The sequence below is a fragment of the Gossypium raimondii genome, chromosome 11 (genome assembly GCF_025698545.1).
Source record: "Gossypium raimondii isolate GPD5lz chromosome 11, ASM2569854v1, whole genome shotgun sequence".
NCBI classification, from domain to species: domain Eukaryota; kingdom Viridiplantae; phylum Streptophyta; class Magnoliopsida; order Malvales; family Malvaceae; genus Gossypium; species Gossypium raimondii.
In genome coordinates, this window is record NC_068575.1 from 57304822 (window position 1) to 57328779 (window position 23958).

Consider the following 23958-nt stretch of genomic DNA (forward strand, 5'->3'; position numbering starts at 1 on the left):
AATTTTAATTTAATGTGTGATTGTATAAATAAACTTTAATTTGGTATAATGAAACCTTAATTGTGGTTCAAATATATATTTAAAACTTTAATTTTGTTTTAATCATACACATTTAAAGAACTAAATACATCAATATATTTTTATATTGAATAAATATAATTATTATATAAATATCAGTAATTATATTAATAATTTATAAAAATTAGGTCAAATTAAAGATTTATGTATACAATTATAATATATAGTGCACGTATTAAAATAATTGTTATATTAGAAAATGAATGCCAATAACATTTTCCGTATGTGTGAAGGGAAGCTCAAAATCCCAACTCTTACGGTATATAAACTTCTCTAATTCAACATCAAACTTGCATGATTTGTTTGTCATTATTCCAACCACCAAAAGTAAAAAACCACTTTCTTAAGGACGTAAATGGTCAGAATGTGGAGAAAATCTATTTTGCATTTTCCCTTCTGGTAAAAGAATTTCATTGTTGATTTAAAGATGTTTCCCATTCTATTATGGTTAATAATATGGGTTAGTTTAACAATGCTTTTGAAAAGTGCTATGGAAAAATATTTTTGAAAAGTTTGGTTTAAAATTTAAGTGTTTGGCATTGTTATTAAAAAATACTTTTAAGAAATAAAATGTTCATTTTAGAAATGTTATTATCAAGTAACAAATATACATTTAAATAATATTTAAATTAGTTAGTACTATTATATTTTAGCAAGAATATAAAAATTATTATAACTAGTTGTTAATATTTTAATATATGAAATATAAATTTTAAATATTTTTAAACAATAAATATTAATTATTTATAAAATTTAATTAAAATATATAAACTATATTTTAAATATTTAAATATAACCATTAAATATTTGTAATTAATATTTTAAAAATATTTTTATTTTATTTTAATGAATGATTTTAACACATTTGTAATTAAGCACCTAGAAGAAAAAAAGGGAAAGTACTATGTTATTGGAGGGATAAAAAGTAATTAAGCATCAAAAGTGTTTTTGTGAAAGGAAAGCTAAAAAATTTTAGCTTTTTCTTTTCAAAAGTGTTTTTGAGCAAAAAAATTTCAGCCAAAAGCAACTTATTTAGCACAACTTTTCTTTCAAAAATATTTTTGGAGCTAGAAGTGCTTTTTTTAAGTGCTACTAAACATGCCCTATGTTTGCTATCTATTGGGATCGACTAGCATAAACAACGAGATAGTAAAAGTGGAGAAGATCGAACACAAACATTTCACGCGAAAAACCCTCAAAGAGGGAAAAACCCTCAAAGAGGGAAAAACCATGGGTAACGGTGACTTTGACTTTTCACTAAATAAGTAAATAAGCAAGAGTAAAATATGGAGAAAATAAACCTAAATGTACTAAACGTATAATCCTAAATCCCAAAAATAAAGTCATAACTCAAAAACAAAATTCTTTTCATAATTACCACAAAATTCTCATAAAAACTCATATGCAACTACATCTTGTCACCCTCAAGAAAAACACTCACTGATTAGCATGTCTAAATCAAGGTTACTATGGCCCTTTAAATAGCTAATATTAGAGTTTTAATTATACTAAAATATTCCTGAAGCAGTCAAAGCTCAACTAGAAGAAGTCCTGTTGAGTTGTCCAAAACGTGGTTGTATAATATCAGACATCATCGTGATGTCATGACATGCCAGCTTTCCTCGTTACGACATCGTTGTCACGTCCATTACCAAAAACTATCGCACCGTCCCAACGTCGGGGACCTCCTTTACGTCGGGCCTATTTTAGCCCTTTTTCAATTGCTCGTCGATTATCGTCTAAGTTTTTTCGCAAAATCCCAAATTTTTAAAAAAAAATTCAATATAACCCCTTTTACAAGTATTTAATCTTCTCTGCAATTTTAAACCGAGACCAAACCAACACAACCAATCAATTTCAACATATTTTCAAGATAGATTTAACGTATTCATAAGATAACCTCATCACATACCAAAACCAAAATTTGTTAGCCATACCAATGGCTAACCATTCATTCATTTCACATTAACATTTACTTTACTAGCTTATAAATGCCATCGATTTCCAAAATAAAGTTTCTTTATATACCGAGATCTTGAGGTTGATAGTGTGATACGTCTCTAACCGAATCCAACCTCCGAGCTCTTAATACTACAAAACTGGGGAAAAAGAAACAGGGTAAGCACTTTGTGCTTAGTAAGTTCATGTAACAAGAATTATACTTACCTAATATTTTTAATACAATGCAATAAATATTCATACACTCATTCCATACATTATTCCCCTATCATGCACAAACTCAACATTCAAATTAGTCCAACAATTTCCATGTATCAATAATTTATACCATGATTGATGAGCTCATCAATTCCATGATTTCCATTTCCTTGTTATTTTTCATATTTAAATATATGAAATATAAATTTTAAATATTTTTAAATAATAAATATTAATTATTTATAAAATTTAATTAAAATATATAAACCATATTTTAAATATTTAAATATAACCATTAAATATTTGTAATTAATATTTTAAAAATATTTTATTTTATTTTTAATGAATGATTTTAACACATTTGTAATTAAGCACCTAGAAGAAAAAAAGGGAAAGTACTATGTTATTGGAGGGATAAAAAGTAATTAAGCATCAAAAGTGTTTGTGAAAGGAAAGCTAAAAAATTTTAGCTTTTTCTTTTCAAAAGTGTTTTTAAGCAAAAAAATTTTAGCCAAAAGCAACTTATTTAGCACAACTTTTCTTTCAAAAATGTTTTTGGAGCCAAAAGTGCTTTTTTTAAGTGCTACTAAACATGCCTTATGTTTGCTATCTATTGGGGATCGACTAGCATAAACAACAAGATAGTAAAAGTGGAGAAGATCGAACACAAACATTTCACGTGAAAAACCCTCAAAAAAAAAGTAAACAAGCAAGAGTAAAACATGGAGAAAGCAACAAAAAATTGAAAGAAAATAGCAGCAAAAACACCAAGAAAACAGCAGCAAAAGGGCCCTCACCACCGTCACGCAACCACCGCCACCGTCTTTTTCCCCTTACCTCCACCACTTGAAAGCCACAATTAATCAAAAAGAAAAGCAAAACAAAAAAAGCAGCAGCAGAAAAAAAAACAAAAGAAAGAGTTCAAAAATCTGGCCGCCCTTCACCACCACCGTGCCCACCGCCGCGCCCTTGCTTTCCTTCCACCGCCAGCACCTACAACACAATCAAGCAAGGCAACAAGCAAAAAAGAAAAAAAATAGCAAGTAAAAAAAAACAGCAACCAAAAGGAAAAAGAAGGGAGAAAAGAGAAGAGAAAAGAAAAGAGAGAGAGAGAGAGAGGAGAAGGGAGGCGCACCGACCACTGCACCACCGAACGGAGGAAGCGTTAGCGGCGGCGTAAGGCTAGGGTTCGGCTCGAAGAAGAAAAAGAGAAAGAAAAGAAAGAAGAAAAAGAAAAGACAAAAGAAAAAATTATATATATCACAGTCGGGTCAACCCGACCCGCAAAACTGACCTGACCCACGGCACCCACCAACCCAACAGCAGGCCAGTCCACACCCAGGCAGCACAGCAGACCTGTCCAGCCAACAGCAGGCCATCCCACTCCCAGCAGGCCACACCAGCAGCAGCAGGCCCATTCCCAGTGGCCCAAAACAGCAACCCAGCAGAAAAAAAAGAAAGCAGGCCATTTTTAGCATGCCAACAGCAGACCCATTCCAACAGTTGGGCAGCAGGCCAGTCCAGCACCCAGCAGTCGGCCCACTCCACACGGCCCGCACCCCAGCTGATCCAGCAGGCCAGCAGATTCGGCCCAGTCCTTCGCAGCCCAACAGCAAAAAAAGGGGGAAATAAAAAAAAAGGGAAAAGGCCCAAAAGTGTGCAGTCCATAACTTTGGGTTTTGGTAAATTCTTGATCTTTTAATTTCGTCTAAATATTTAAATGTTGTCTCGTGTTTAATATTATTGGCATTTTCTTTGAGCTTTTTATTTTGTATTTATGTTTTAAATTTTATTTTATTTTAATTCGAACAATTTTAATACATAAGGCAACGAACCGGTTTAACATTAAGTCGTTGATTTCATCGCTATATTGGGTGAATATCATTGGCTCGTGTTAAATACGGGACGCCCTTATAAAAAATCGAGAAATTCAAAAATCCTCGGGTTAAGAATAAAATGTCTATCTTTTGTAAATTATTAAATTATTTTTAAAAATATATATAATAATATGTAATTTATCACAATTTTCGTATTTTAAAAAAATTTAGTGTTTTCAGAAAAAATTCTAGTGTTTCAAAATTTTTGTGTTAAAAAATTTTTTTGTGTTTTCAAAAAAAATTCCCGTCTTTCAAAATTTTCATGTTTTTTTTTAAAAAATTCGTGTTTCAAAACTTTCGTATTTTCAAAAAATTCTAGTGTTTAAAAAATTTTGTTTTTTTTAAAAAAAAATTCGTGTTTTCAAAAAGTTTTCTTGTTTCAAAAATTTTCGTGTTTTCAAAAAATTCTCGTGTTTCAATCAGATCACGATTAAATAATAATTAGAACTCGTATTTTTAAAAATTAGGACAACGTCCGCTTAACGAGATACAAATTTTGGGCGTCGCGAGGGTGCTAATACCTTCCTTGCGCCTAACAGACTCCCAAACTCTAATTTTCTCTAGAATTTTGACGTAGACCTAAACTCGGCCTTTTTAAAAAAAAATGAAATTTACAAAATAATTTTTCTTTTAAAAAAGAGAATTTGATAGGTGTCTGATCACACCTAGAAAAAAAAGATCGGTGGTGACTCCTCTTTTGTAAAAAAATCAAGACCCTGTTTTCAAATTTTCAACAATCAATTCGACTAACGCCCGTGCTAAAATTTTTTAGGTCGCTACAGGGTGTATAGAAGGCGTCATTGGTGACAACTGAATCCTCTTATGTTTCATGAGTGGAGCGCCTGCAAAACAGATTTAAATAATTGAAGATAGCGTTGTTGAAAGTATTTTTTAAGCTATAAGTAATGTTAAATTGACAATTCCAGAAGTAAGAAAATGCTTTTGAATCCTTGGAAAAAACATTTTTAAAGTCAAGTCACATTTTCAACCATTATTTATAATTTAATGTGTTTTATGTACTAATTATATTGGATATACAATTATTTTTCTATTGAAATTTATTTTAAATATATACTATTATATAGTTAATTTTTATAGTTATATTTTAATGATATTTAAAATATAGATTATATATTTAAATTAAATTTTATAAATAATAATTATTAATTGCTTACAAATATTTAAAATTTATATTGCATATATCAAAATATTAATAATGAGTTATGATAAAAAATTTATATTTATATTTTAATATCATAATAATAACGAGTTTGAATATTATTCAATTTCACCACACCATGTTTAAAATAAATATATTATTTCTTAAAAATATTTGTTATTAATAATAATAAATACTTATTCATAGGTACTGCACTGCTAAGTAGTTAAAACAAGACAAGGTACGTATTACCATTTTCATCTATCAGTCCATCATCGATAAGTTTGGGCACCTTAAGCAATACCGCCAGTTGAAGCACCGCAGCCGGCCACAAGCCCACCGTAGGAATCCCCAACTCCGCCGCAACATCAAGAGCCAACCCCATGCCAATATCAACTAAAACACATGAAATCTTATCATCATTTAATCCATTAACCTTATGAATGAGTTCCTTGGGTTGAGTAGGCATAACCTGGTATAAACTTTCAGTTAACTTCCCTAACTGATTCCTATCTTCCCCATCTTCCAGTCCATCGGGGACTGAAAGTAGATGAATTAAGCCATTTTCATCCACCTTCTCGCCGAATGCATCCAAGACCCATTGTGTTAACAAAGTTGATTTTGATGCCTTGTTTGGCTAAGTTTTGGGAGAGTTCCATGACAGAAATAACATGGCCTTGTGCTGGATAAGGGATTACCACAACGTGTGGTTTCCCCATTTTCGTTAGTGTTTCTGGAGAACTGAGGGCTCACACTGTGATTATTTATAGCAACCATTTCGGGCCAATATACGTTTCCAATGCCATCCTATCTTCTAAAGAAAATAAAAATATAATAATAACGTGGCGTCACGTGATTTACTTATGGTGCATCTTTTGTCTTGTAATCTGGATTTTTCATTCTTCCACTACAACAAAATAAAGTTTACGATCACACCTTTTTTAAATGGCATTATTATTATTTTTAAATAAAAGTCATTACTTTATACCTTAATTTAAAGTAATGTTTTTCTTTGACGTAGTACCCAGTCCAAGTTTTCAAAGAAATAAATTTGATTTTTCATAATTGCTTTTATGCTACAAAACTGTCTTTGTATTGTTTAAGTTGTTTTAATTTCATTTAATTATAAAAGTAAGTAATTATTGTGAGAATTTTTAATGAAAATCGTGAGAATGAAAATATTATCAATCATTAGATTAAAATGAATGTTTTAAATCATAAATTTATTATTTATTCTATCTCATTAATAAGTACAATTACATCGAGATATTCGACTATTGAATTATAAAAATATTAATCGTACAAAGAAAGAGCATCTACTATACCAGGAATTACAGTGAACCCGATTATTGTAATTGCTCAAGATATCCTTTTTTTAGTTTAGCTTCTAGAATGTATTTCTTAGTTCAATGTCCTTCTTTACTGACTGAAATCAAAAAATTAATGGATTTGTTCTGCCCAAAATGGGAATAGGCTAGGGTTATAAACTTATAATCTATAATCTGATGATCGAGTCGATTCAATGATTATAAGTTCATTCTATACTGGACCAAACCGGAATAGGACTATATACACTCTCATTATAAGAAGGGGTCACAAGTAAAACTACTTTCATTTTACATTAGTAAAAGTGAATCCCTCCTATTTATTATTATTTGATTTTAACAATACTCACACAATTGCGAATATATCTTATCATTTTGTTTTGAAATTATATGTCAAAAGCAATGAAATATTAAAGTGATGATTATTTGTAGATGAAAATTTGACTTATAATCATAAATTACTTTTAGGCTAATTTACCAAAAAAATCCACTTTTTTTTAAAAAATTATCGAAATGGGCTGGTTTTTTAATTATTTACCGGAATGGGCCATTTTCCCCGAAATCGTGTCCACATCAGCGCGATATCAGGGTCCATGTCAAGGACGCGATTTCCTCCACGCCGCCAGGTCGCTACCGACGTGGACGCGATGTCTCCACGCACTCGACATCGCTACCGACGTGGACGCGATTTCGGGAAAATGGCCCATTCCGGTAAATAATTAAAAATCGCCCATTTCGTAATTTTTAAAAAAGTGGCTTTTTTTGGTAAATTAGCCTTACTTTTATCTATTTATTTAATATTTCACTATCAATTTTTTATGCTTTTCATTATCTTAAAATGTTATTTTATTATTTTAGATTAATCTATTTTTATTATAAATTAGATCAATCATCACTTAATCTGGGAATATATTTTATAAACTGTAAACATAACATTTAATAAATTAAAAAGATAAACATATAAGCTCACAATCATCGTAACATTTGGAACTAATTTATTATAAATAGAGTAAATGGTGATTGGAGAATTGATTGACTTAATTTTTTAAAATTTATTATTTTAATCGAAACTTAAATTGAAGGGACGAAATCAAATTAACACACTAGAACAACCACTATTAAATCAACTTCAACAAGAAAACGAAATGTAAAGAAGTGAGCTATGATTTCAACCATTGAACAAAGTTCTTGAATACCTTATCAGAGCTTCCACCATCACCGACACTTTTGGTAACCATTTGCTTTAGTTCAACAGCTCTTGTTTTGAAATTTTCATCACCAACCAATTGTTCCACTTTGCTTTTAATTTCTTCTTTTCTAATGATACCTCCTTCATCCTTTTGTAGTTTTAATCCAATCTTCCAAATATCAGAAATGTAGCTTTCATTCAGGAACTGATCAGCAAAGTAAGGCCAACACAAGAAAGGCACCCCATTGCTTACACCTTCCATGGTGGAATTCCACCCACAATGACTTATAAAGCATGCAATGGAAGAATGACCCAAAACTGCTGCTTGTGGTGCCCAACTTACTATCCTACATTGATTGCCAACTCTTTCATTCAACCATTTAGGGTAGTTATGGTGTTTTCCTTTTGTAATATCTTCTCTTACAACCCAAATGAATGGTTTTTCGGTGATTTCAAGCCCCAAAGCTAACTCTTGAAACTGGATTTGGTCAAAAACTATGAAACTACCAAATGCGACATATATGACTGAACCAGGTAACTGTTGATCGAGCCACTGCAAACAAGTTGGATCCTCGGGCCAGAAATTCCCCGAAAAGTTTCCAAGCCGATTGGTTGCTAAAAATGGGCCTATGGGTAAGGCTTTGGGAACTAATTTGAACCCTTGAAGCTCTAATTCCAAACTTGAGTTGCAAAGTACCCAATTTGTTGTTTCGGCAACTCTGTAGTTCCTAAGTTGAAAATCGAACATAAATTTTGGGGTTGAAGGAGAGTCATCAATGTTAAGCCATACCAAATTCATTGGGTGTATAGAAGGCGTCATTGGTGACAACTGAATCATCTTATGTTTCATGAGTGGAGTGCCTGCAAAGCAGATTTAAATAATTGAAGATAACGTTGTTGAAAATGTTTTTTAAGTTGTAAGTAATGTTAAACTGGCAGTTTCAGAAGTAAGAAAATGCTTTTGAATCTTTGGAAAAAACAGTTTTAAAGTCAAGTCACATTTTTAACCATTATTTATAATTTAATGTGTTTAGAAAATGCTTTTGAATCCTTGGAAAAAACATATTTAAAGTCAAGTGACATTTTTAACCATTATTTATATATAATTTAATGTGTTTTATGTACTAATTATATTGGATATTCAATTATTTTTCTATTGAAATTTATTTTAAATATATACTATTATATAGTTAATTTTTTTATATATTTTATGATATTTAAAATATAGATTATATATTTAAATTAAATTTTATAAATAATTAATATTAATTGCTTACAAATATTTAAAATTTATATTGCATATATCAAAATATTAATAATGAGTTATGATAAAAAATTATATTTTTATTTTGATATCAAAATATAACGAGTTTGAATATTATTTAAATGCATATTTTATATCACAATATCATGTTTAAAATAAATATATTATTTCTTACAAATATTTGTTAATAATAATACTAAACAGTTAAATTAAAGGTTTAAAAATATTTTTAATTCAAAAGTTACGAGAAATTAGCCTAAGTCAAATCAAATTAGATCTCAGACGAGAAAAAAAACATATATTTTCTCTTATTCATAGGTACTGCACAACTAAGTAGTTAAAGCAAGACAGGGTACGTCTTACCATTTTCATCTATCAGTCCATCATCGATAAGTTTGGGGACATTAAACAACACCGCCAGTTGAAGCACCGCAGCCGGCCAAAAGCCCACCGTAGGAATCCCCAACTCCACCGCAACTTCAATAGCCAACCCTATGCAAATATCAGCTAAAACACATGAAATCTTATCATCATCTGATCCATTAACCTTATGAATCAGCTCCTTGAGTTGAGTAGGCATAACCTGGCATAAACTTTCAGTTAACTTCCCTAACTGATTCCTATCTTCCCCATCTTCCAGTCCATCGGGGACTGAAAGTAGATGAAGTAAGCCATTTTCATCCACCTTCTCGCCGAATGCATCCAGGACCCTCTTGTGATTAAACACTGTGTTAACAAAGCTGATTTTGATGCCTTGTTTGGCTAAGTTTTGGGAGAGTTCCATGAGAGGAATAACATGGCCTTGTGCTGGATAAGGGATTACCACAACGTGTGGTTTCCCCATTTCCGTTTGTGCTTCTGGAAAATTGAGGGCTCACACTTTAATTATTTATAGCAACCATTTCGGGCCAATGTACGTTTCCAATGCCACCCCATCTTCTAAAGAAAATAAAAATATAATAATAATGTGGTGTCATGTGATTTAATTATGGTGCATCTTCTGTCTTGTTATATAGCTGGATTTTTCATTGTCCCACTACAACAAAATCAAGCTTACGATCACACCTTTTTTTTTTACTTAGTATTCATTACTAATAGCTACTAAAATGATTTTAATTGTATTTTTAATTTTTGGTCATTTACCTTTATTTTTTAATCTGTTTTTAACAATTTTAATGAAAGTAAAGTTAAAATAATTAACGGAATGATGTGAAATTTCATATGCGAAATATTTTTAATGAGATGTAATTTATTACTTAGATAATTCAATAAGATAATTGCATGTGAAAAAAATAAAATAAATAAATAATACATTAAATTAAAAATAACTCTTAATTTAAAGAAAATAACGTAATTATCTAAAAAATATAACTCAAGAGAAAATTTTCTCAATAAACAAACATATGGAAGATTGAAACCTTAAATTTATTCATTAAATCTCGTGAATTAATTAATTAAATATGTTAAAGTGTAGTTGAAAATAAATCAAAGGTTGATGGAAAAAACACTCAAAAATACAATTAGGGCCATTTTGACAAAACATATAAATGTTAGTGACCAAATTTATCATTAAGCCTTACTCATATAACGTGCAATACATATATTTAACATATATTATTTTATATTATATTATAAAATTAATAAATCTTCGAATTATTTATATATGTAACATAAATTATAATATGAATTGTTAATATTAAACTACCTTACACATGATTTGCTTTGTTATATTATATAATGATATATTATATTACGAAGAATAAAAATTACATTATATTTATTACTTATAATTAATTGTATGCATCTAATTATTAGTGTGTGTTTTTTGTTACTCAACTATGAAAAGTTACAAAATGGTTACTCAAAATTTCAACTTTTTTCTTTTTGGGCACCCAATTATTAATTGAAATTTTCTTTTATGATCACCGCCATTAAATTACTAACCAAAAATAACTTAGCAGTTTTTAAAATTGGCATAATAGTAACATTAACCTTAACATTTACACATTGTGTTAATTTAGTCTTGATTCTAAAAAAACAAATTAACCCTCGACATTTGCACATCGTATAAATTGGTATTTTTTAATTTTACTTTTATTTATAATGTTGATGGTTAATTTTAAAAGGATAAGAAAAGTTAGAAATGATTATGTTGAATTTTCGAATGGTTCCTTTTTGATATATTTCCTATCAAATTTACTTGATAGATTTGTCTTTTGTTTTAGCTCTTTAGGTGGAAGGGCAACAAAAAAAAAAGGCAACAAAAAAAGAAGAGGAGAGATCAAATTACACAATATGTAAATTTTAAGGGTTAATCTTTTTTAGAATGAAGACTAAATTGGCACAAGTTATAAATGTTGAAGGTTAAAGCTATTATTATGTTAATTTTAAAAGCTATCACGTTAATTTTCTATCAATCATTTACGGCTGGTAACCAAAAAGGAAAAATTCGAATAGTTAAGTGATAATTTTGTAACTTTTCTCTCATAGTTAAGTGCCAAAAAAAACTTATTAATAATCAGTGGCGGATCTTTGGACTAAGTTTTGAGGCTATTAAAAATTTCAAAAATTTTAATGAGATTTAAAAAAAATTAACAGTCTAATTAAAATTTTTAAATTTTTGTGAAATTAATGAGAATTTTAAATGTTTTAAGTGGGCTTTTTAAATAAATTAAAAATATAATGAGAATTTTTAAAATTTGGGAGCTTACTTTTTTTTTTAACTTTAAAGAGAAATAAAATTTTAAAAAATAAATAATAATTTCTCAAAATTTCAAGAGTGCCAATGAACCGTCAAACTCCGCCAACAATTAAATTAAAAGAAGAATAGTACCCAAATTTGATTTCTATCACAGCACACAAAAGTTGTGCATAAAAAATTAACTAATCGAGAAAGAAAATTATTCAAGCTTGTGGTAGCCACTTCAAACAAAGATAATTACCCATATTCCTTCCTAATATTTAAATAAAAGGATAATATGCTTTAGTCACTCCACTACAATAGTACTAATGTTAATTAAGTTAAGAATAAATTTTAATTTTTTAGTATAGAAATAAAATATAATTTGATTTCTAGTAAATTACATTCTAATACTTTCACCCAAAATTTACCCAAACAGATCCTTCGAGATTGTCATTAGGGACTCAAAGGGAAAGGTTTTGGTGTCGAGGATTGTTTTAAACGAGAGGGTACCTTCGATTTTTGCAACAGAGCCCCTTGCATGTGTCCAAGGGCTTCAATTGGGGTTGGTTTTGGAAATCATGATTGTAGAGGTAGAAGGAGATTTTTATCAGTTATCAAAAATGTACAAAAGAAAATGGATGATATATCGGAGATTTGTACTCTCATTAAAGACTATCAATGGCTGAGTAAAGGATTCCAGATCTGAAATTTCAAACATGGCCAAAGAATGAAGAACAACGAACGAAGTTGGCTACAAAAGGTCTAGGAAATGGGGAACAAAGAGATATGAACAAAGGAGCCCTAATTACGTCGAGGAGCTAGTGGAAAGAGATCAACAAAGCAGTGTGCAAGTTTGATATGTGTGGTGTCGATTTACATTTTGGAAAGTTGAAGAATGGAAAAAATGAAAGAGGATCTGGAAGATGAAAAGTTTTTTTTGAAGGATTGAAAGGTGTGATAATTAATGGAAGAATTACTACATTGTTTAAGAACAAACTGTAAATGGATTATGAGTCTATATACTCATATTTCACATTTCACATAGTTTAAAAAAATAAGGAAAATGAGATTTGGGGTCTATATAAATACATGTTCTGTAAATCTTATTTTCATGTTAATATGTGGTACAAAAAAATAAAAAAATTTCTTGGTGTTGCCACTTTTAATGTTGGTACAGCAAAAACCACTTTCACCTAAAAGTATTTTCGACATGTATTGGTAATTTAATCTCTTGAATAGGCCTATTTTTTATTTGTATTTTTTTATTTGCCAAATTAGAAGTGATGTTTCATTATGTTTGTTATACGAGTCATAAATTAGATGTGATGTTTCATTATGTTTCACTATATTTTATATTAGTCAAGAAAATAGGCTTGTTTTTTGTAAAAAGTATAAATCAAAAGTAGGAGTCAAAAAGTCTTTTCAGAGGTTAATAATAAATTTCAGTTAATTTATATCTAATAATATAATAATAAATAATAATAATAAAGGGCTAGTTTGGGGACCAGGAACAGCGTCCTGCAGAGCAAATTAATGAACATTTTGGACGCACTCTTAGAATATAAAACCATGGACCCGCCCACATGTCATCACTTTATTTTGGTTATTCAGTTATAAAAAGTTATAAAATTTTTACTTGATTATGTTTTTTGACCACCAACTATTAAATAGTTAATGGAAAAAAATGACGTAATAACTTTTAAATTTGGTATAACAATAACTTTAATCTCAATATTTCTACATTGTTTTAATTTAATCTTTATTTAAAAATTAATCATCAATATTTATACATTATGTAATTTAGTTAGATCAAGCTAAGTCATGTAGATATCGTCCAAAATATAGTTAACACTTTTAAGCTCGACATATTTAGGGTTTTAAGCTCTCAAATCTATTTCAGTCCAAGATTCTGGGAATAAATCAATTAGTTAACTTGGAGTAGACACATATTTCAATTCAATAGACAATTCTCAACTAATTCCTAAATGAAATGATGTTTAATATCAATATGTTTGATTCTTAAGTGGCATTTAAAAAAAAAGTAAAAGTCATTACTTTATACCTTAATTTAAAGTGATGTTTTTCTTTGACGTAGTACCCAATCCAAGTTTTCAAAGAACTAAATTTGATTTTTCATAATTGCTTTTATGCTACAAAACTGTCTTTGTATTGTTTAAGTTGTTTGTAATTTAATTTAATTATAAAAGGAAGTAATGATTGTGAGAATTTTTAATGAAAATGGTGAGAATGAAAATATTATCAATCATTAGATTAAAATGAATGTTTTTAAATCATAAATTTATTATTTATTCTATCCCATTAATAAGTACAATTACATCGAGATATTCGACTGTTGAATTATAAAAATATTAATCGTACAAAGAAAGAGCATCTACTATACCTGGAATGACAAAGAACCCGATTATTGTAATTTCTCAAGATATCCTTTTTTAGTTTAGCTTCTAGAATCTATTTCTTAGTTCAATGTCCCTCTTTATTGACTGAAATCAAAAAGTTAATGGATTTGTTCTGCCCAAAATGGGAATAGGCTAGGGTTATGAACTTATAATCTATAATCTGATGATCGAGTCGATTCTATGATTATAAGTTCATTCTATGCTGGACCAAACCGGAATAGGACTATATACATTCTCATTATAAGAAGGGGTCACAAGTAAAACTACTTTCATTTTACATTAATAAAAGTGAATCCCCCCTCTTTATTATTATTTGATTTTAATAATTCTCACACAATTGCGAATATATCTTATCATTGTGTTTTGAAATTATATGTCAAAAAGCAATGAAATATTAAAGTGATGATGATTTGTAGATGAAAATTTGACTTATAAGCATAAATTACTTTTATCGATTTATTTAATATTTCACTATCCATTTTTTATTCTTTTGATTATCTTAAAATGTTATTTTATTATTTTAGATCAATCTATTTTATTATAAATTAGATCAATCATCATTTAATCTGGGAATATATTTTTATAAACTGTAAACATAATATTTAATAAATAAAAAATAAACATATAAGATCACAATCATCGTAACATTGGGAATCAATTTATTGTAAATAGAGTAAATGGTGATTGGAGAATTGATTGACTTAATTTTTAAATTCATTATTTTAATCGAAACTTAAATTGAAGGGACGAAATCAAATTAACATACTAGAACAACCCTAATAAATCAACTTCAACAAGAAAACGAAATGTAAAGAAGTGATCTATGATTTCAACCATTGAACAAAGTTCTTGAATACCTTATCAGAACTTCCACCATCACCTACACTTTTGGTAACCATTTGCTTCAGTTCAATAGCTCTTGTTTTGAAATTTTCATCACCAACCAATTGTTCCACTTTGCTTTTAATTTCTTCTTTTCTAATGATACCTCCTTCATCCTTTTGGAGTTTTAATCCAATCTTCCAAATATCAGAAATGTAGCTTTCATTCAGGAACTGATCAGCAAAGTAAGGCCAACACAAGAAAGGCACCCCATTGCTTACACCTTCCATGGTGGAATTCCACCCACAGTGACTTATAAAGCATGCAATGGAAGAATGACCCAAAACTGCTGCTTGTGGTGCCCAACTTACTATCCTACATTGATTGCCAACTCTTTCATTAAACCCTTTAGGGTAGTTATGGTGTTTTCCTTTTGTAATATCTTCTCTTACAACCCAAAGGAATGGTCTTTCGGTGATTTCAAGCCCCAAAGCTAACTCTTGAAACTGGATTTGGTCAAAAACTGTGAAACTACCAAATGCGACATATATGACTGAACCAGGTGACTGTTGATCGAGCCACTGTAAACAAGTTGGATCCTCGAGCCAAAAATTCCCCGACAAGTTTCCGAGCCGATTGGTGGCTAAAAATGGGCCTATGGGTAAGACTTTGGGAACTAAGTTGAACCCTTGAAGCTCTAATTCCAAACTTGAGTTGCAAAGTACCCAATCTGTTGTTTCAACAACTTTGTTGTTCCTAAGTAGAAAATCAAACATAATTTTTTGGGTTGAAGGAGAGTCATCAAGGTTAAGCCATATCAAATTCATTGGGTGTATAGAAGGCGTCATTGGTGACAACTGAATCATCTTATGTTTCATGAGTGGAGTGCCTGCAAAACAAATTTAAATAATTGAAGATAACGTTGTTGAAAGTGTTTTTTAAGCTATAAGTAATGTTAAACTCACATTTTCAGAAGTAAGAAAAAGCTTTTGAATCCTTGGAAAATACATACTTAAAGTCAAGTGACATTTTAACCATTATTTATAATTTAATGTGTTTTATGTACTAATTATATTGGATATACAATTATTTTCTATTGAAATTTATTTTAAATATATACTATTATATAGTTAATTTTTATAGTTATATTTTAATGATATTTAAAATCTAGATTATATAGTAAATTAAATTTTATAAATAATTAATATTAATTGCTTACAAATATTTAAAATTTATATTGCATATATCAAAATATTAATAATGAGTTATGATAAAAAATTATATTTTTATTTTAATATCATAATAATAACGAGTTTTAATATTATTCAAATGCATATTTTATTTCACAACATCATGTTTAAAATAAATATATTATTTCTTAAAATATTTGTTATTAATAATAATAAACACTTAAATTAAAGGTTTAAAAATATTTTTAGTTCAAAAGTTAATTAGCCTAAGTAGAATCAAATTAGATATCAAACGAGAAAAAAAACTTATATTTTCCCTTATTCATAGGTATTGCACTGGTAAGTAGTTAAAGCAAGACATGGTACGTCTTACCATCTTGGTACGTCTTACCATTTTCATCTATCAGTCCATCATCAATAAGTTTGGGGACCCTAAGCAACACCGCCAGTTGAAGCACCGCAGCCGGCCACAAGCCCACTGTAGGAATCCCCAACTCCGCCGCAACATCAAGAGCCAACCCCATGCTAATATCAGCTAAAACACATGAAATCTTATCATCATTTGATCCATTAACCTTATGAATGAGCTCCTTGAGTTGAGTAGGAATAACCTGGCATAAACTTTCAGTTAACTTCCCTAACTGATTCCTATCTTCCCCATCTTCCAGTCCATCGGGGACTGAAAGTAGATGAAGTAAGCCATTTTCATCCACGCCGAATGCATCCAGGACCCTCTTGTGATTAAACACTGTGTTAACAAAGCTGATTTTGATGCCTTGTTTGGCTAAGTTTTGGGAGAGTTCCATGAGAGGAATAACATGGCCTTGTGCTGGATAAGGGATTACCACAACGTGTGGTTTCCCCATTTCCGTTTGTGCTTCTGAAAAATTGAGGGCTCACACTTTAATTATTTATAGCAACCATTTCGGGCCAATGTATGTTTCCAATGCCACCCCATCTTCTAAAGAAAATAAAAATATAATAATAATGTGGTGTCATGTGATTTAATTATGGTGCATCTTCTGTCTTGTTATATAGCTGGATTTTTCATTCTCCCACTACAACAAAATCAAGCTTACGATCACACGTTTTTTCTTACTTAGTACGCATTACTAATAGCTACTAAAAATGGTTTTAATTGTATTTTTTAATTTTTGGTCATTGACCTTTATTTTTTAATCTATTTTTAACAGTTTTAATGAAAGTACAATTAAAATAATTAACGGAATGATGTGAAATTTCATATGTGAAATATTTTTAATGAGATGTAATTTATTACTTAGATAATTCAATAAGATAATTGCATGTGAAAATAATAATAAAATAAATAAATAATACATTAAATTAAAAATAACTCTTAATTTAAAGAAAATAACGTAATTATCTAAAAATGTAACTCAAGAGAAAATTTTCTCAATAAACAAACATATGAAAGATTGAAACCTTAAATTTATTCATTAAATCTCGTGAATTTATTAATTAAATATGTTAAAATGTAGTTGAAAATAAATCAAAGGTTGATGGAAAAAAACTCAAAAATACAATTAGGGCCATTTTGACAAAATATATAAATGTTAGTGACCAAATTTATCATTAAGCCTTACTCATATAACGTGCCATACATATATTTAACATATATTGTATTATATTATAGTATAAAATTAATAAATCTTCGTATTATTTATATATGTGACATATATTATAATATGAATTGTTAATATGAAACTACCTTACACATGATTTGCTTTGTTATATTATATAATGATATATTATATTACGAAGAATAAAAATTACATTATATTTATTACTTATAATTAATTATATGCATATAAATACTATAAGCATGATAACATAATATGAATTATTAATACTTTGACTTTATTATAATTATATTCATCTAATTATTAGTGTGTTTTTTTGTCACTCAACTATGAAAAGTTACAAAATGGTTACTCAAAATTTCAACTTTTTTTCTTTTTGGGCACCCAATTAATTGAAATTTTCTTTTATGATCACCGCCATTAAATTACTAATCGAAAAATAACTTAGCAGCTTTTAAAATTGGCATAATAGTAACATTAACCTTCAACATTTATACATTATGTTAATTTAGTCTTGATTCTAAAAAAAAAATTAACCCTCGACATTTGCACATCGATAAATTGGTTTTTTTAATTTTACTTTTTATTTAAAATGTTGATGGTTAATTTTAAAAGAATAAGAAAAGTTAAAAATGATTATGTTGAATTTTCAAATGTTTCCTTTTGATATATTTCCTATCAAATTTACTTGATAGATTTGTTTTTCTTTTAGCTCTTTAGGTGGAAGGAAACAAAAAAAGGCAAAAAAAAAAGAAAAGAGGAGAGATCAAATTACGCAATATGTAAATTTTGAGGTTAATCTTTTTATAATTAAGACTAAATTGACACAAGTTATAAATATTGAAGGTTAAAGCTATTATTATGTCAATTTTAAAAGCTATCATGTTAATTTTCTATCAATCATTTATGACTGGTGACCAAAAAAGAAAAACTCAAATAGTTAAGTGGTAATTTTGTAACTTTTCTTTCATAGTTAAGAGCCAAAAACAACTTACCCATAGTCAGTGGCGGATCTTTGGACTAAGTTTTGAGGTTATTAAAATTTTTAAAATTTTTGTGAAATTAATGAGAATTTTTAAATGTTTTAAGTGAGTTTTTTTAATTACAATTTCAAAAAAAATTAAAAAATATAATGATAATTTTTTTAAAATTTTAGGAGCTTACTTTTTTTTCTTTAAAAGATAAATAAAATTTTAAAAAATAAATAATAATTTCTCAAAATTTTAGGAGTGCCAAGGAACCGTGGAACTCTGCTAACAATTAAATTAATAGAAGTATGGTACTCAAATTTGATTTCTATCACAACACACAAAAGTCGTGCGTAAAAAATTAACTAACCGACAAAGAAAATTATTCAACCTTGTGGTGGCCACTTCAAACAAAGACAATTACCCATATTCCTTCTTAATATTTAAATAAAAGGATAATATGCTTTAGTCACTCCACTGATAATAGTACTAATGCTAATTAAGTTAAGATTCAATCTTAATTTTTTAGTATAGAAACAAAATATAATTTGATTTCTAATAAATTACATTCTAATACTTTCACTCAAAATTTACCCAAACAGATCCTTTGAGATTGTCATTAGGGACTCGGAGGGAAAGGTTTTGGCATCGAGGATTGTTCTAAACGAGAGGGTACCTTCGATTTTTGCAGCAGAGACCCTTGCATGTGTCCAAGGGCTTCAATTGGGGTTGGATTTGGGAGTCATGATTGTAGAGGTAGAAGGAGATGTTTTACCAGTTATCAAAAAGCTACAAAAGAAAGGGGATGATGCATCGGAGATTTGTGCTCTCATTAAAGACTGTCAATGGCTGAGTAAGGGATTCCAGATCTGCAATTTCAAACATGGCTAAAGAATTAAGAACGAAGTTGGCTACAAAAGGCTCAGGAAATGGGGAACAAAGAGATATGAACAAAGGGGCCCTAATTACGTCGAGGGGCTAGTGGAAAGAGATCGACAAAGCAGTGTGCAAGTTTGATATGTGTGGTGTCGATTTACATTTTGGAAAGTTGAAGAGTGGAAAAAACGAAAGAGGATCGAGAAGATGAAAAGTTTTTTTGAAAGATTGAAAGGTGTGATAATTAATGGAAGAATTACCACATTGTTTAAGAACAAACTGCAAATGGATTATGAGTCTATATATATTTATATTTCATATTTCACATCGTTTAAGAAAATAAGAGAAATGAAATTTGGGGTCTATATAAATACCTGTTCTAAAAATTTTATTTTCACGTTAATAGGTGATATCAAAAAATAAAAAAATTACCACTTTTAATGTTGGTACAGAAGAAAGCACTTCCACCTAAAAGCATTTTGGACATTTATTGGTAATTTAATCTCTTAAATAGGCCTTTTTTTTATTGGATTTTAATAATAAATTTCAGTTAATTTATTTCAAATAATAATAATAATAATAATAAAGGGCTAGTTTGGGAACCAGGAACAACGTCCTGCAGAGCAAATTAATGAACATTTTGGACGCACTCTTAGAATATAAAACCATGGACCCTCCCACTTGTCCTCCACTTTATTTAGTTGATGCTCTATTAGTAAATTTTATTTTTGATTATTCAATTATAAAAAGTTATAAAATTATCATTTGATTATGTTTTTTTACCACCAACTATTAAATGGTTAACGGAGAAAAATGACGTAACTTTTAAATTTGGCATAACAACAACTTTAACCTCAATATTTCTACATTGTTTCCAATTTAATCTTTATTCTAAAAAATTAATCATCAACATTTATACATTATGTAATTTAGTTAGATCAAATTAAGCCATGTAGATGTCGTCCAAAACATACTCCAATTAAGCTTTTCAAGCTCTCAAATCTGTTTCAGCCCAATGTTTTGGGGAATAAATCAATTAACTAACTTTGAGTAGACACATATTTTAATTCAATAGACAATTCTCAAGTAATTCCCAAATAAAATTATGTCTAATATCAATATGTTTGATTCTTAAATGGCATTATTTTTTATTTTTAAAATGTAAAAGCCATTACTTTATACCTTAATTTAAAGTGATGTTTTTTACGTAGTACCCAATCCAAATTTTCAAAGAAATAAATTTGATTTTTCATAATTGCTTTTACGCTACAAAACTGTCTTTGTATTGCTTAAGTTGTTTGTAATGGTTATGATTTTTTGTTTATACCGTCGGCACCAATTAAAAGTTTTCATTTTCCTTCTCTTCTACAATTCAATATTTTTTCATGAAACAACTTTGAATGTCATGAATTTGCTAACTAAAATCTAAACAATTTTATTCTCTTATCTCTAACACTAACCGTCAAATCGACTTGGATCTAAAGTATGTTTTTCTACTTGTCAATAACTATCAATCCATCGTACAAATCATTGAATTGTTACTTGGAGCTCACTAGCCGGACTTTAAAAAAAACTAACAACCCAACGACTTAAATAAAAACTTTAGAATAATTCAATAACTTAAATGAAAACTTTCAAATAGTTCGGTGACCATTTTATAAGTTTTTAAAGTTAAGTGATCAAAACATAAACTTACTAATAGTTTTATGATTTTAGGTATATTTTACTGGGTTTAAAATTATTATTTCTAATTACGAGTAGATGTTATTTAAAACTAATTTTGTTTGATTTTTTATATATTAAAAAAAGAATTTTAGTAAATTTAGATTTTTATGGATTCAAATATTTGAGATATGGTTAAAATTTACAAAATTAGATTTTTGCTAATTCAGATATTGGGATAAAGACAAAAATCTCCCTATATTTTAACAAAAATGTTAATGTGGTACTTGTGCTTACCTCCGGTTGACAAGGTTAATTTCTATCCCTTTTTGACATGTGGGCCAACAAATGGATGCCATGTGACACTGTAGGCTAAAGAAAAAAACTGAACAATCAAAATAGAAGGACTTGCATAAAATTCCCTAAATACTCTTTTCTCGCAAAAAAAGAAAAAACTCTTCTTTCTTTTTCTCTCTCTTGATTTCATCCATATATTTTCATTCTATCCAAGCTTGTTGTTGAGAGGGAGTTTTGTTCTCATGATGATAAGTCAGATCAATGATCCATCTTTGATAATGGATTCGAATCTCTGCCTGAACCGTTTAAGCTATTATAATATCTAAGAAGTGGGTTTATTTTCTGCCCTGGGATTCATATATTTTTCTCTCTCTTGTAATCATTTGGTTACTTTGCAAGTAGGTAATCCCCATAACTTGTACCAATGAAAAAAAAAAAATCTCTCGAAAAGAAAACGATAATTTATTTGCAAGCCTTCCTTTTCACTCAATTACCAATTTAGACTTGGCCCACCCTGTCACAGGCATTTATTCATTGGCCCGGGTATTGAAAGGTTAGACGGAAAAAAAGTTAAATACCAAATCGGGAAAATTAAAAGTAGGGTATCATATTGAAAATTTTGTCATCATCCCTTAGATATTTGATGGATAATAATTTTAAGTTGATCAAGATCCAAATTTGAATGATTAAAATATGTATATACTCGACTCCCTACCATTTCTGAACATGGTTTGAATTTTTATTTAATAATTATTTTTTTATTTAAATTTAATTATAAGATATATAAATACTAATATAAAAATATCTTTTAAAAAAAAATTAATACCATAAATCGAGCGAAAACGCTTAAGCAAAAAATTCAGTAAATTTCGAGCTGCAATCCAAGTTGATTCTTGGGTAGATCTAATTTTAACATATTCGCTATTTATGCAGCGTTGATGTTTTTTCCATCTCACGTCGTATTTTATTTGTTTGGGTTGCTTTATCATATTATATCCATCATTGTTTAAAGGAGTGTTTAACAAACCATTAATTTTTTTTATTTTATTAAAATTTAATTTTTAAATGTGTTTAATAATCATAACAAAAAAATTTCAAGAAATTTAGCATTAATATTGAAAATAAAAAATTTGATTTTATTATTGAAAATATATTAAAAACAAATTATATTTATTTTCTTTAAAATTGAAAATATTCTAAATATTATGTTTAATTTTTATCCAAAAATATATAAAATAATATAAAATATTATATTAGTAAGATTAAAATTATGAAAATAAAACAATATAATTTTATTCCGTACATAAACAAATTATAAAATGTGAATTCAAAATTAATAAAATAACCAAGTCTATCAAGGATCCAATTGTGTGGGACTTTAGTTTAAAATGTCAGCCCAAAGCCTCAGGTTTAGCAGACGGTCCAAAGAGCCTATATGATTGGGCCTCTTGGTGGAAGAGTGCCATAAAGTCTAATCCGGCAATTATAATATTCTTAATTTTGATTTTTTTTTATGAATTACTCGAACAAGTATTCAAGCCACATCTAAGATAGTAAAAATCATTAACCATTGCATGAGGTTGAATTTTAATTTTCTTTTTGATCTATTTTTATACAAATTTACATAGTATTCTATTTCCCCACGTTAACATGTAAAATCTTTACATTTTATTAATTTATGTCTATTTAAATATTTTCAAAATTCAATGTTATAATTTATTGCAGTTTAGTTAAAATAAGAGTTGTCAACGTAGGTATTGGCAATTATAATATTCTTAATTTTGATTTTTTTATGAATTAAGAAAAACTCGAACAATTAATGTGACACATCTAGGATAATAAAAATCATTAACCATTGCATCACATAAGGTTGAATTTTAGGGCACGTTTGGTTCGCTGTATTGGAATAGAGGCGTAATGGAACAGAGGCGTAATAGCAAATCAATTGTTTGGTTGAATGTAATGGAATAGAGGCGTAATAGTATTCTTGTGTTTGGTTAAATGGAATAGAGGTGTAATAGCATAATGGAAAAAACTAAAATGACTAGAATACCCTTAGCATTAATTTGTTTGGGTAAATGATTATTGTTATTGTTATTTAAAATTTAATAAGATTATTAATATCAATAATAAATAATTTAATCATATTTAAACATAATTATTATTAAATATATTATAATTAAAATATATAATTTAATAAAATTCTTAATAATCAATATTCTTATATGAATTTACTCAAATCATAATATATGATACTATAAAAGATAATTTAACATAATTATTATTAAATATATTATAATTAAAATATATAATTTAATAAAATTCTTAATAATCAATATTCTTATATGAATTTATTAAAATCATAATATATGATACTATAAAATATAATTTGA

At 28.4% G+C, this 23958-nt stretch overlaps 3 protein-coding genes and 1 long non-coding RNA gene across 6 annotated transcripts; all 4 read right to left on the minus strand.

Annotated features, from left to right (window-relative positions):
- Positions 1–1929: 1929 nt before the first annotated feature.
- Positions 1930–3860, minus strand: LOC128034652 (uncharacterized). Of its 2 annotated transcripts, none has more exons than XR_008190782.1 (3): positions 3371–3860; positions 3033–3228; positions 1930–2177 (listed from the first exon to the last, which is right to left on the minus strand). It is a non-coding gene; the product is annotated as an uncharacterized LOC128034652 (long non-coding RNA). The 2 variants fall into 2 exon arrangements; XR_008190781.1 differs by having other exon boundaries at positions 3375–3846.
- A 682-nt stretch (positions 3861–4542) lies between these two features.
- On the minus strand, positions 4543–6023 carry LOC128034651 (UDP-glycosyltransferase 82A1-like). Its single transcript, XM_052623379.1, has 2 exons — positions 5524–6023; positions 4543–4954 (listed from the first exon to the last, which is right to left on the minus strand). The coding sequence occupies exons 1-2, from the start codon at positions 5738–5740 to the stop codon at positions 4881–4883; spliced, it is 291 nt and encodes a 96-aa protein (XP_052479339.1). The 5' UTR covers positions 5741–6023; the 3' UTR covers positions 4543–4880.
- Positions 6024–7628: 1605 nt separating this feature from the next.
- Positions 7629–9941, minus strand: LOC105802501 (UDP-glycosyltransferase 83A1). The gene is made up of 2 exons (XM_012634182.2): positions 9413–9941; positions 7629–8646 (listed from the first exon to the last, which is right to left on the minus strand). Exons 1-2 carry the CDS (start codon positions 9891–9893, stop codon positions 7757–7759), a joined length of 1371 nt encoding a protein of 456 aa, XP_012489636.2. The 5' UTR covers positions 9894–9941; the 3' UTR covers positions 7629–7756.
- Positions 9942–14845: 4904 nt separating this feature from the next.
- Positions 14846–17091, minus strand: LOC128034849 (UDP-glycosyltransferase 83A1-like). Of its 2 annotated transcripts, none has more exons than XM_052623774.1 (2): positions 16535–17091; positions 14846–15860 (listed from the first exon to the last, which is right to left on the minus strand). In XM_052623774.1, the coding sequence occupies exons 1-2, from the start codon at positions 17025–17027 to the stop codon at positions 14971–14973; spliced, it is 1383 nt and encodes a 460-aa protein (XP_052479734.1). In that variant the 5' UTR covers positions 17028–17091; the 3' UTR covers positions 14846–14970. The 2 variants fall into 2 exon arrangements, with proteins under 2 accessions (XP_052479734.1, XP_052479735.1); XM_052623775.1 differs by having other exon boundaries at positions 16553–17076.
- Positions 17092–23958: the final 6867 nt, after the last annotated feature.

Coding starts and splice junctions, on each gene's coding strand:
- LOC128034651 (XM_052623379.1), bottom strand. CDS start 5,740: ATGCCTACTCAACCCAAGGAACTCATTCATAAGGTTAATGGATTAAAT. Junction 4,955..5,523: donor TGGACTGATAGATGAAAATG/GTAATACGTACC, acceptor TCTGTTTTGCAG/GCGCTCCACTCATGAAACAT.
- LOC105802501 (XM_012634182.2), bottom strand. CDS start 9,893: ATGGGGAAACCACACGTTGTGGTAATCCCTTATCCAGCACAAGGCCAT. Junction 8,647..9,412: donor TGGACTGATAGATGAAAATG/GTAAGACGTACC, acceptor TCTGCTTTGCAG/GCACTCCACTCATGAAACAT.
- LOC128034849 (XM_052623774.1), bottom strand. CDS start 17,027: ATGGGGAAACCACACGTTGTGGTAATCCCTTATCCAGCACAAGGCCAT. Junction 15,861..16,534: donor TGGTAAGACGTACCAAGATG/GTAAGACGTACC, acceptor TTTGTTTTGCAG/GCACTCCACTCATGAAACAT.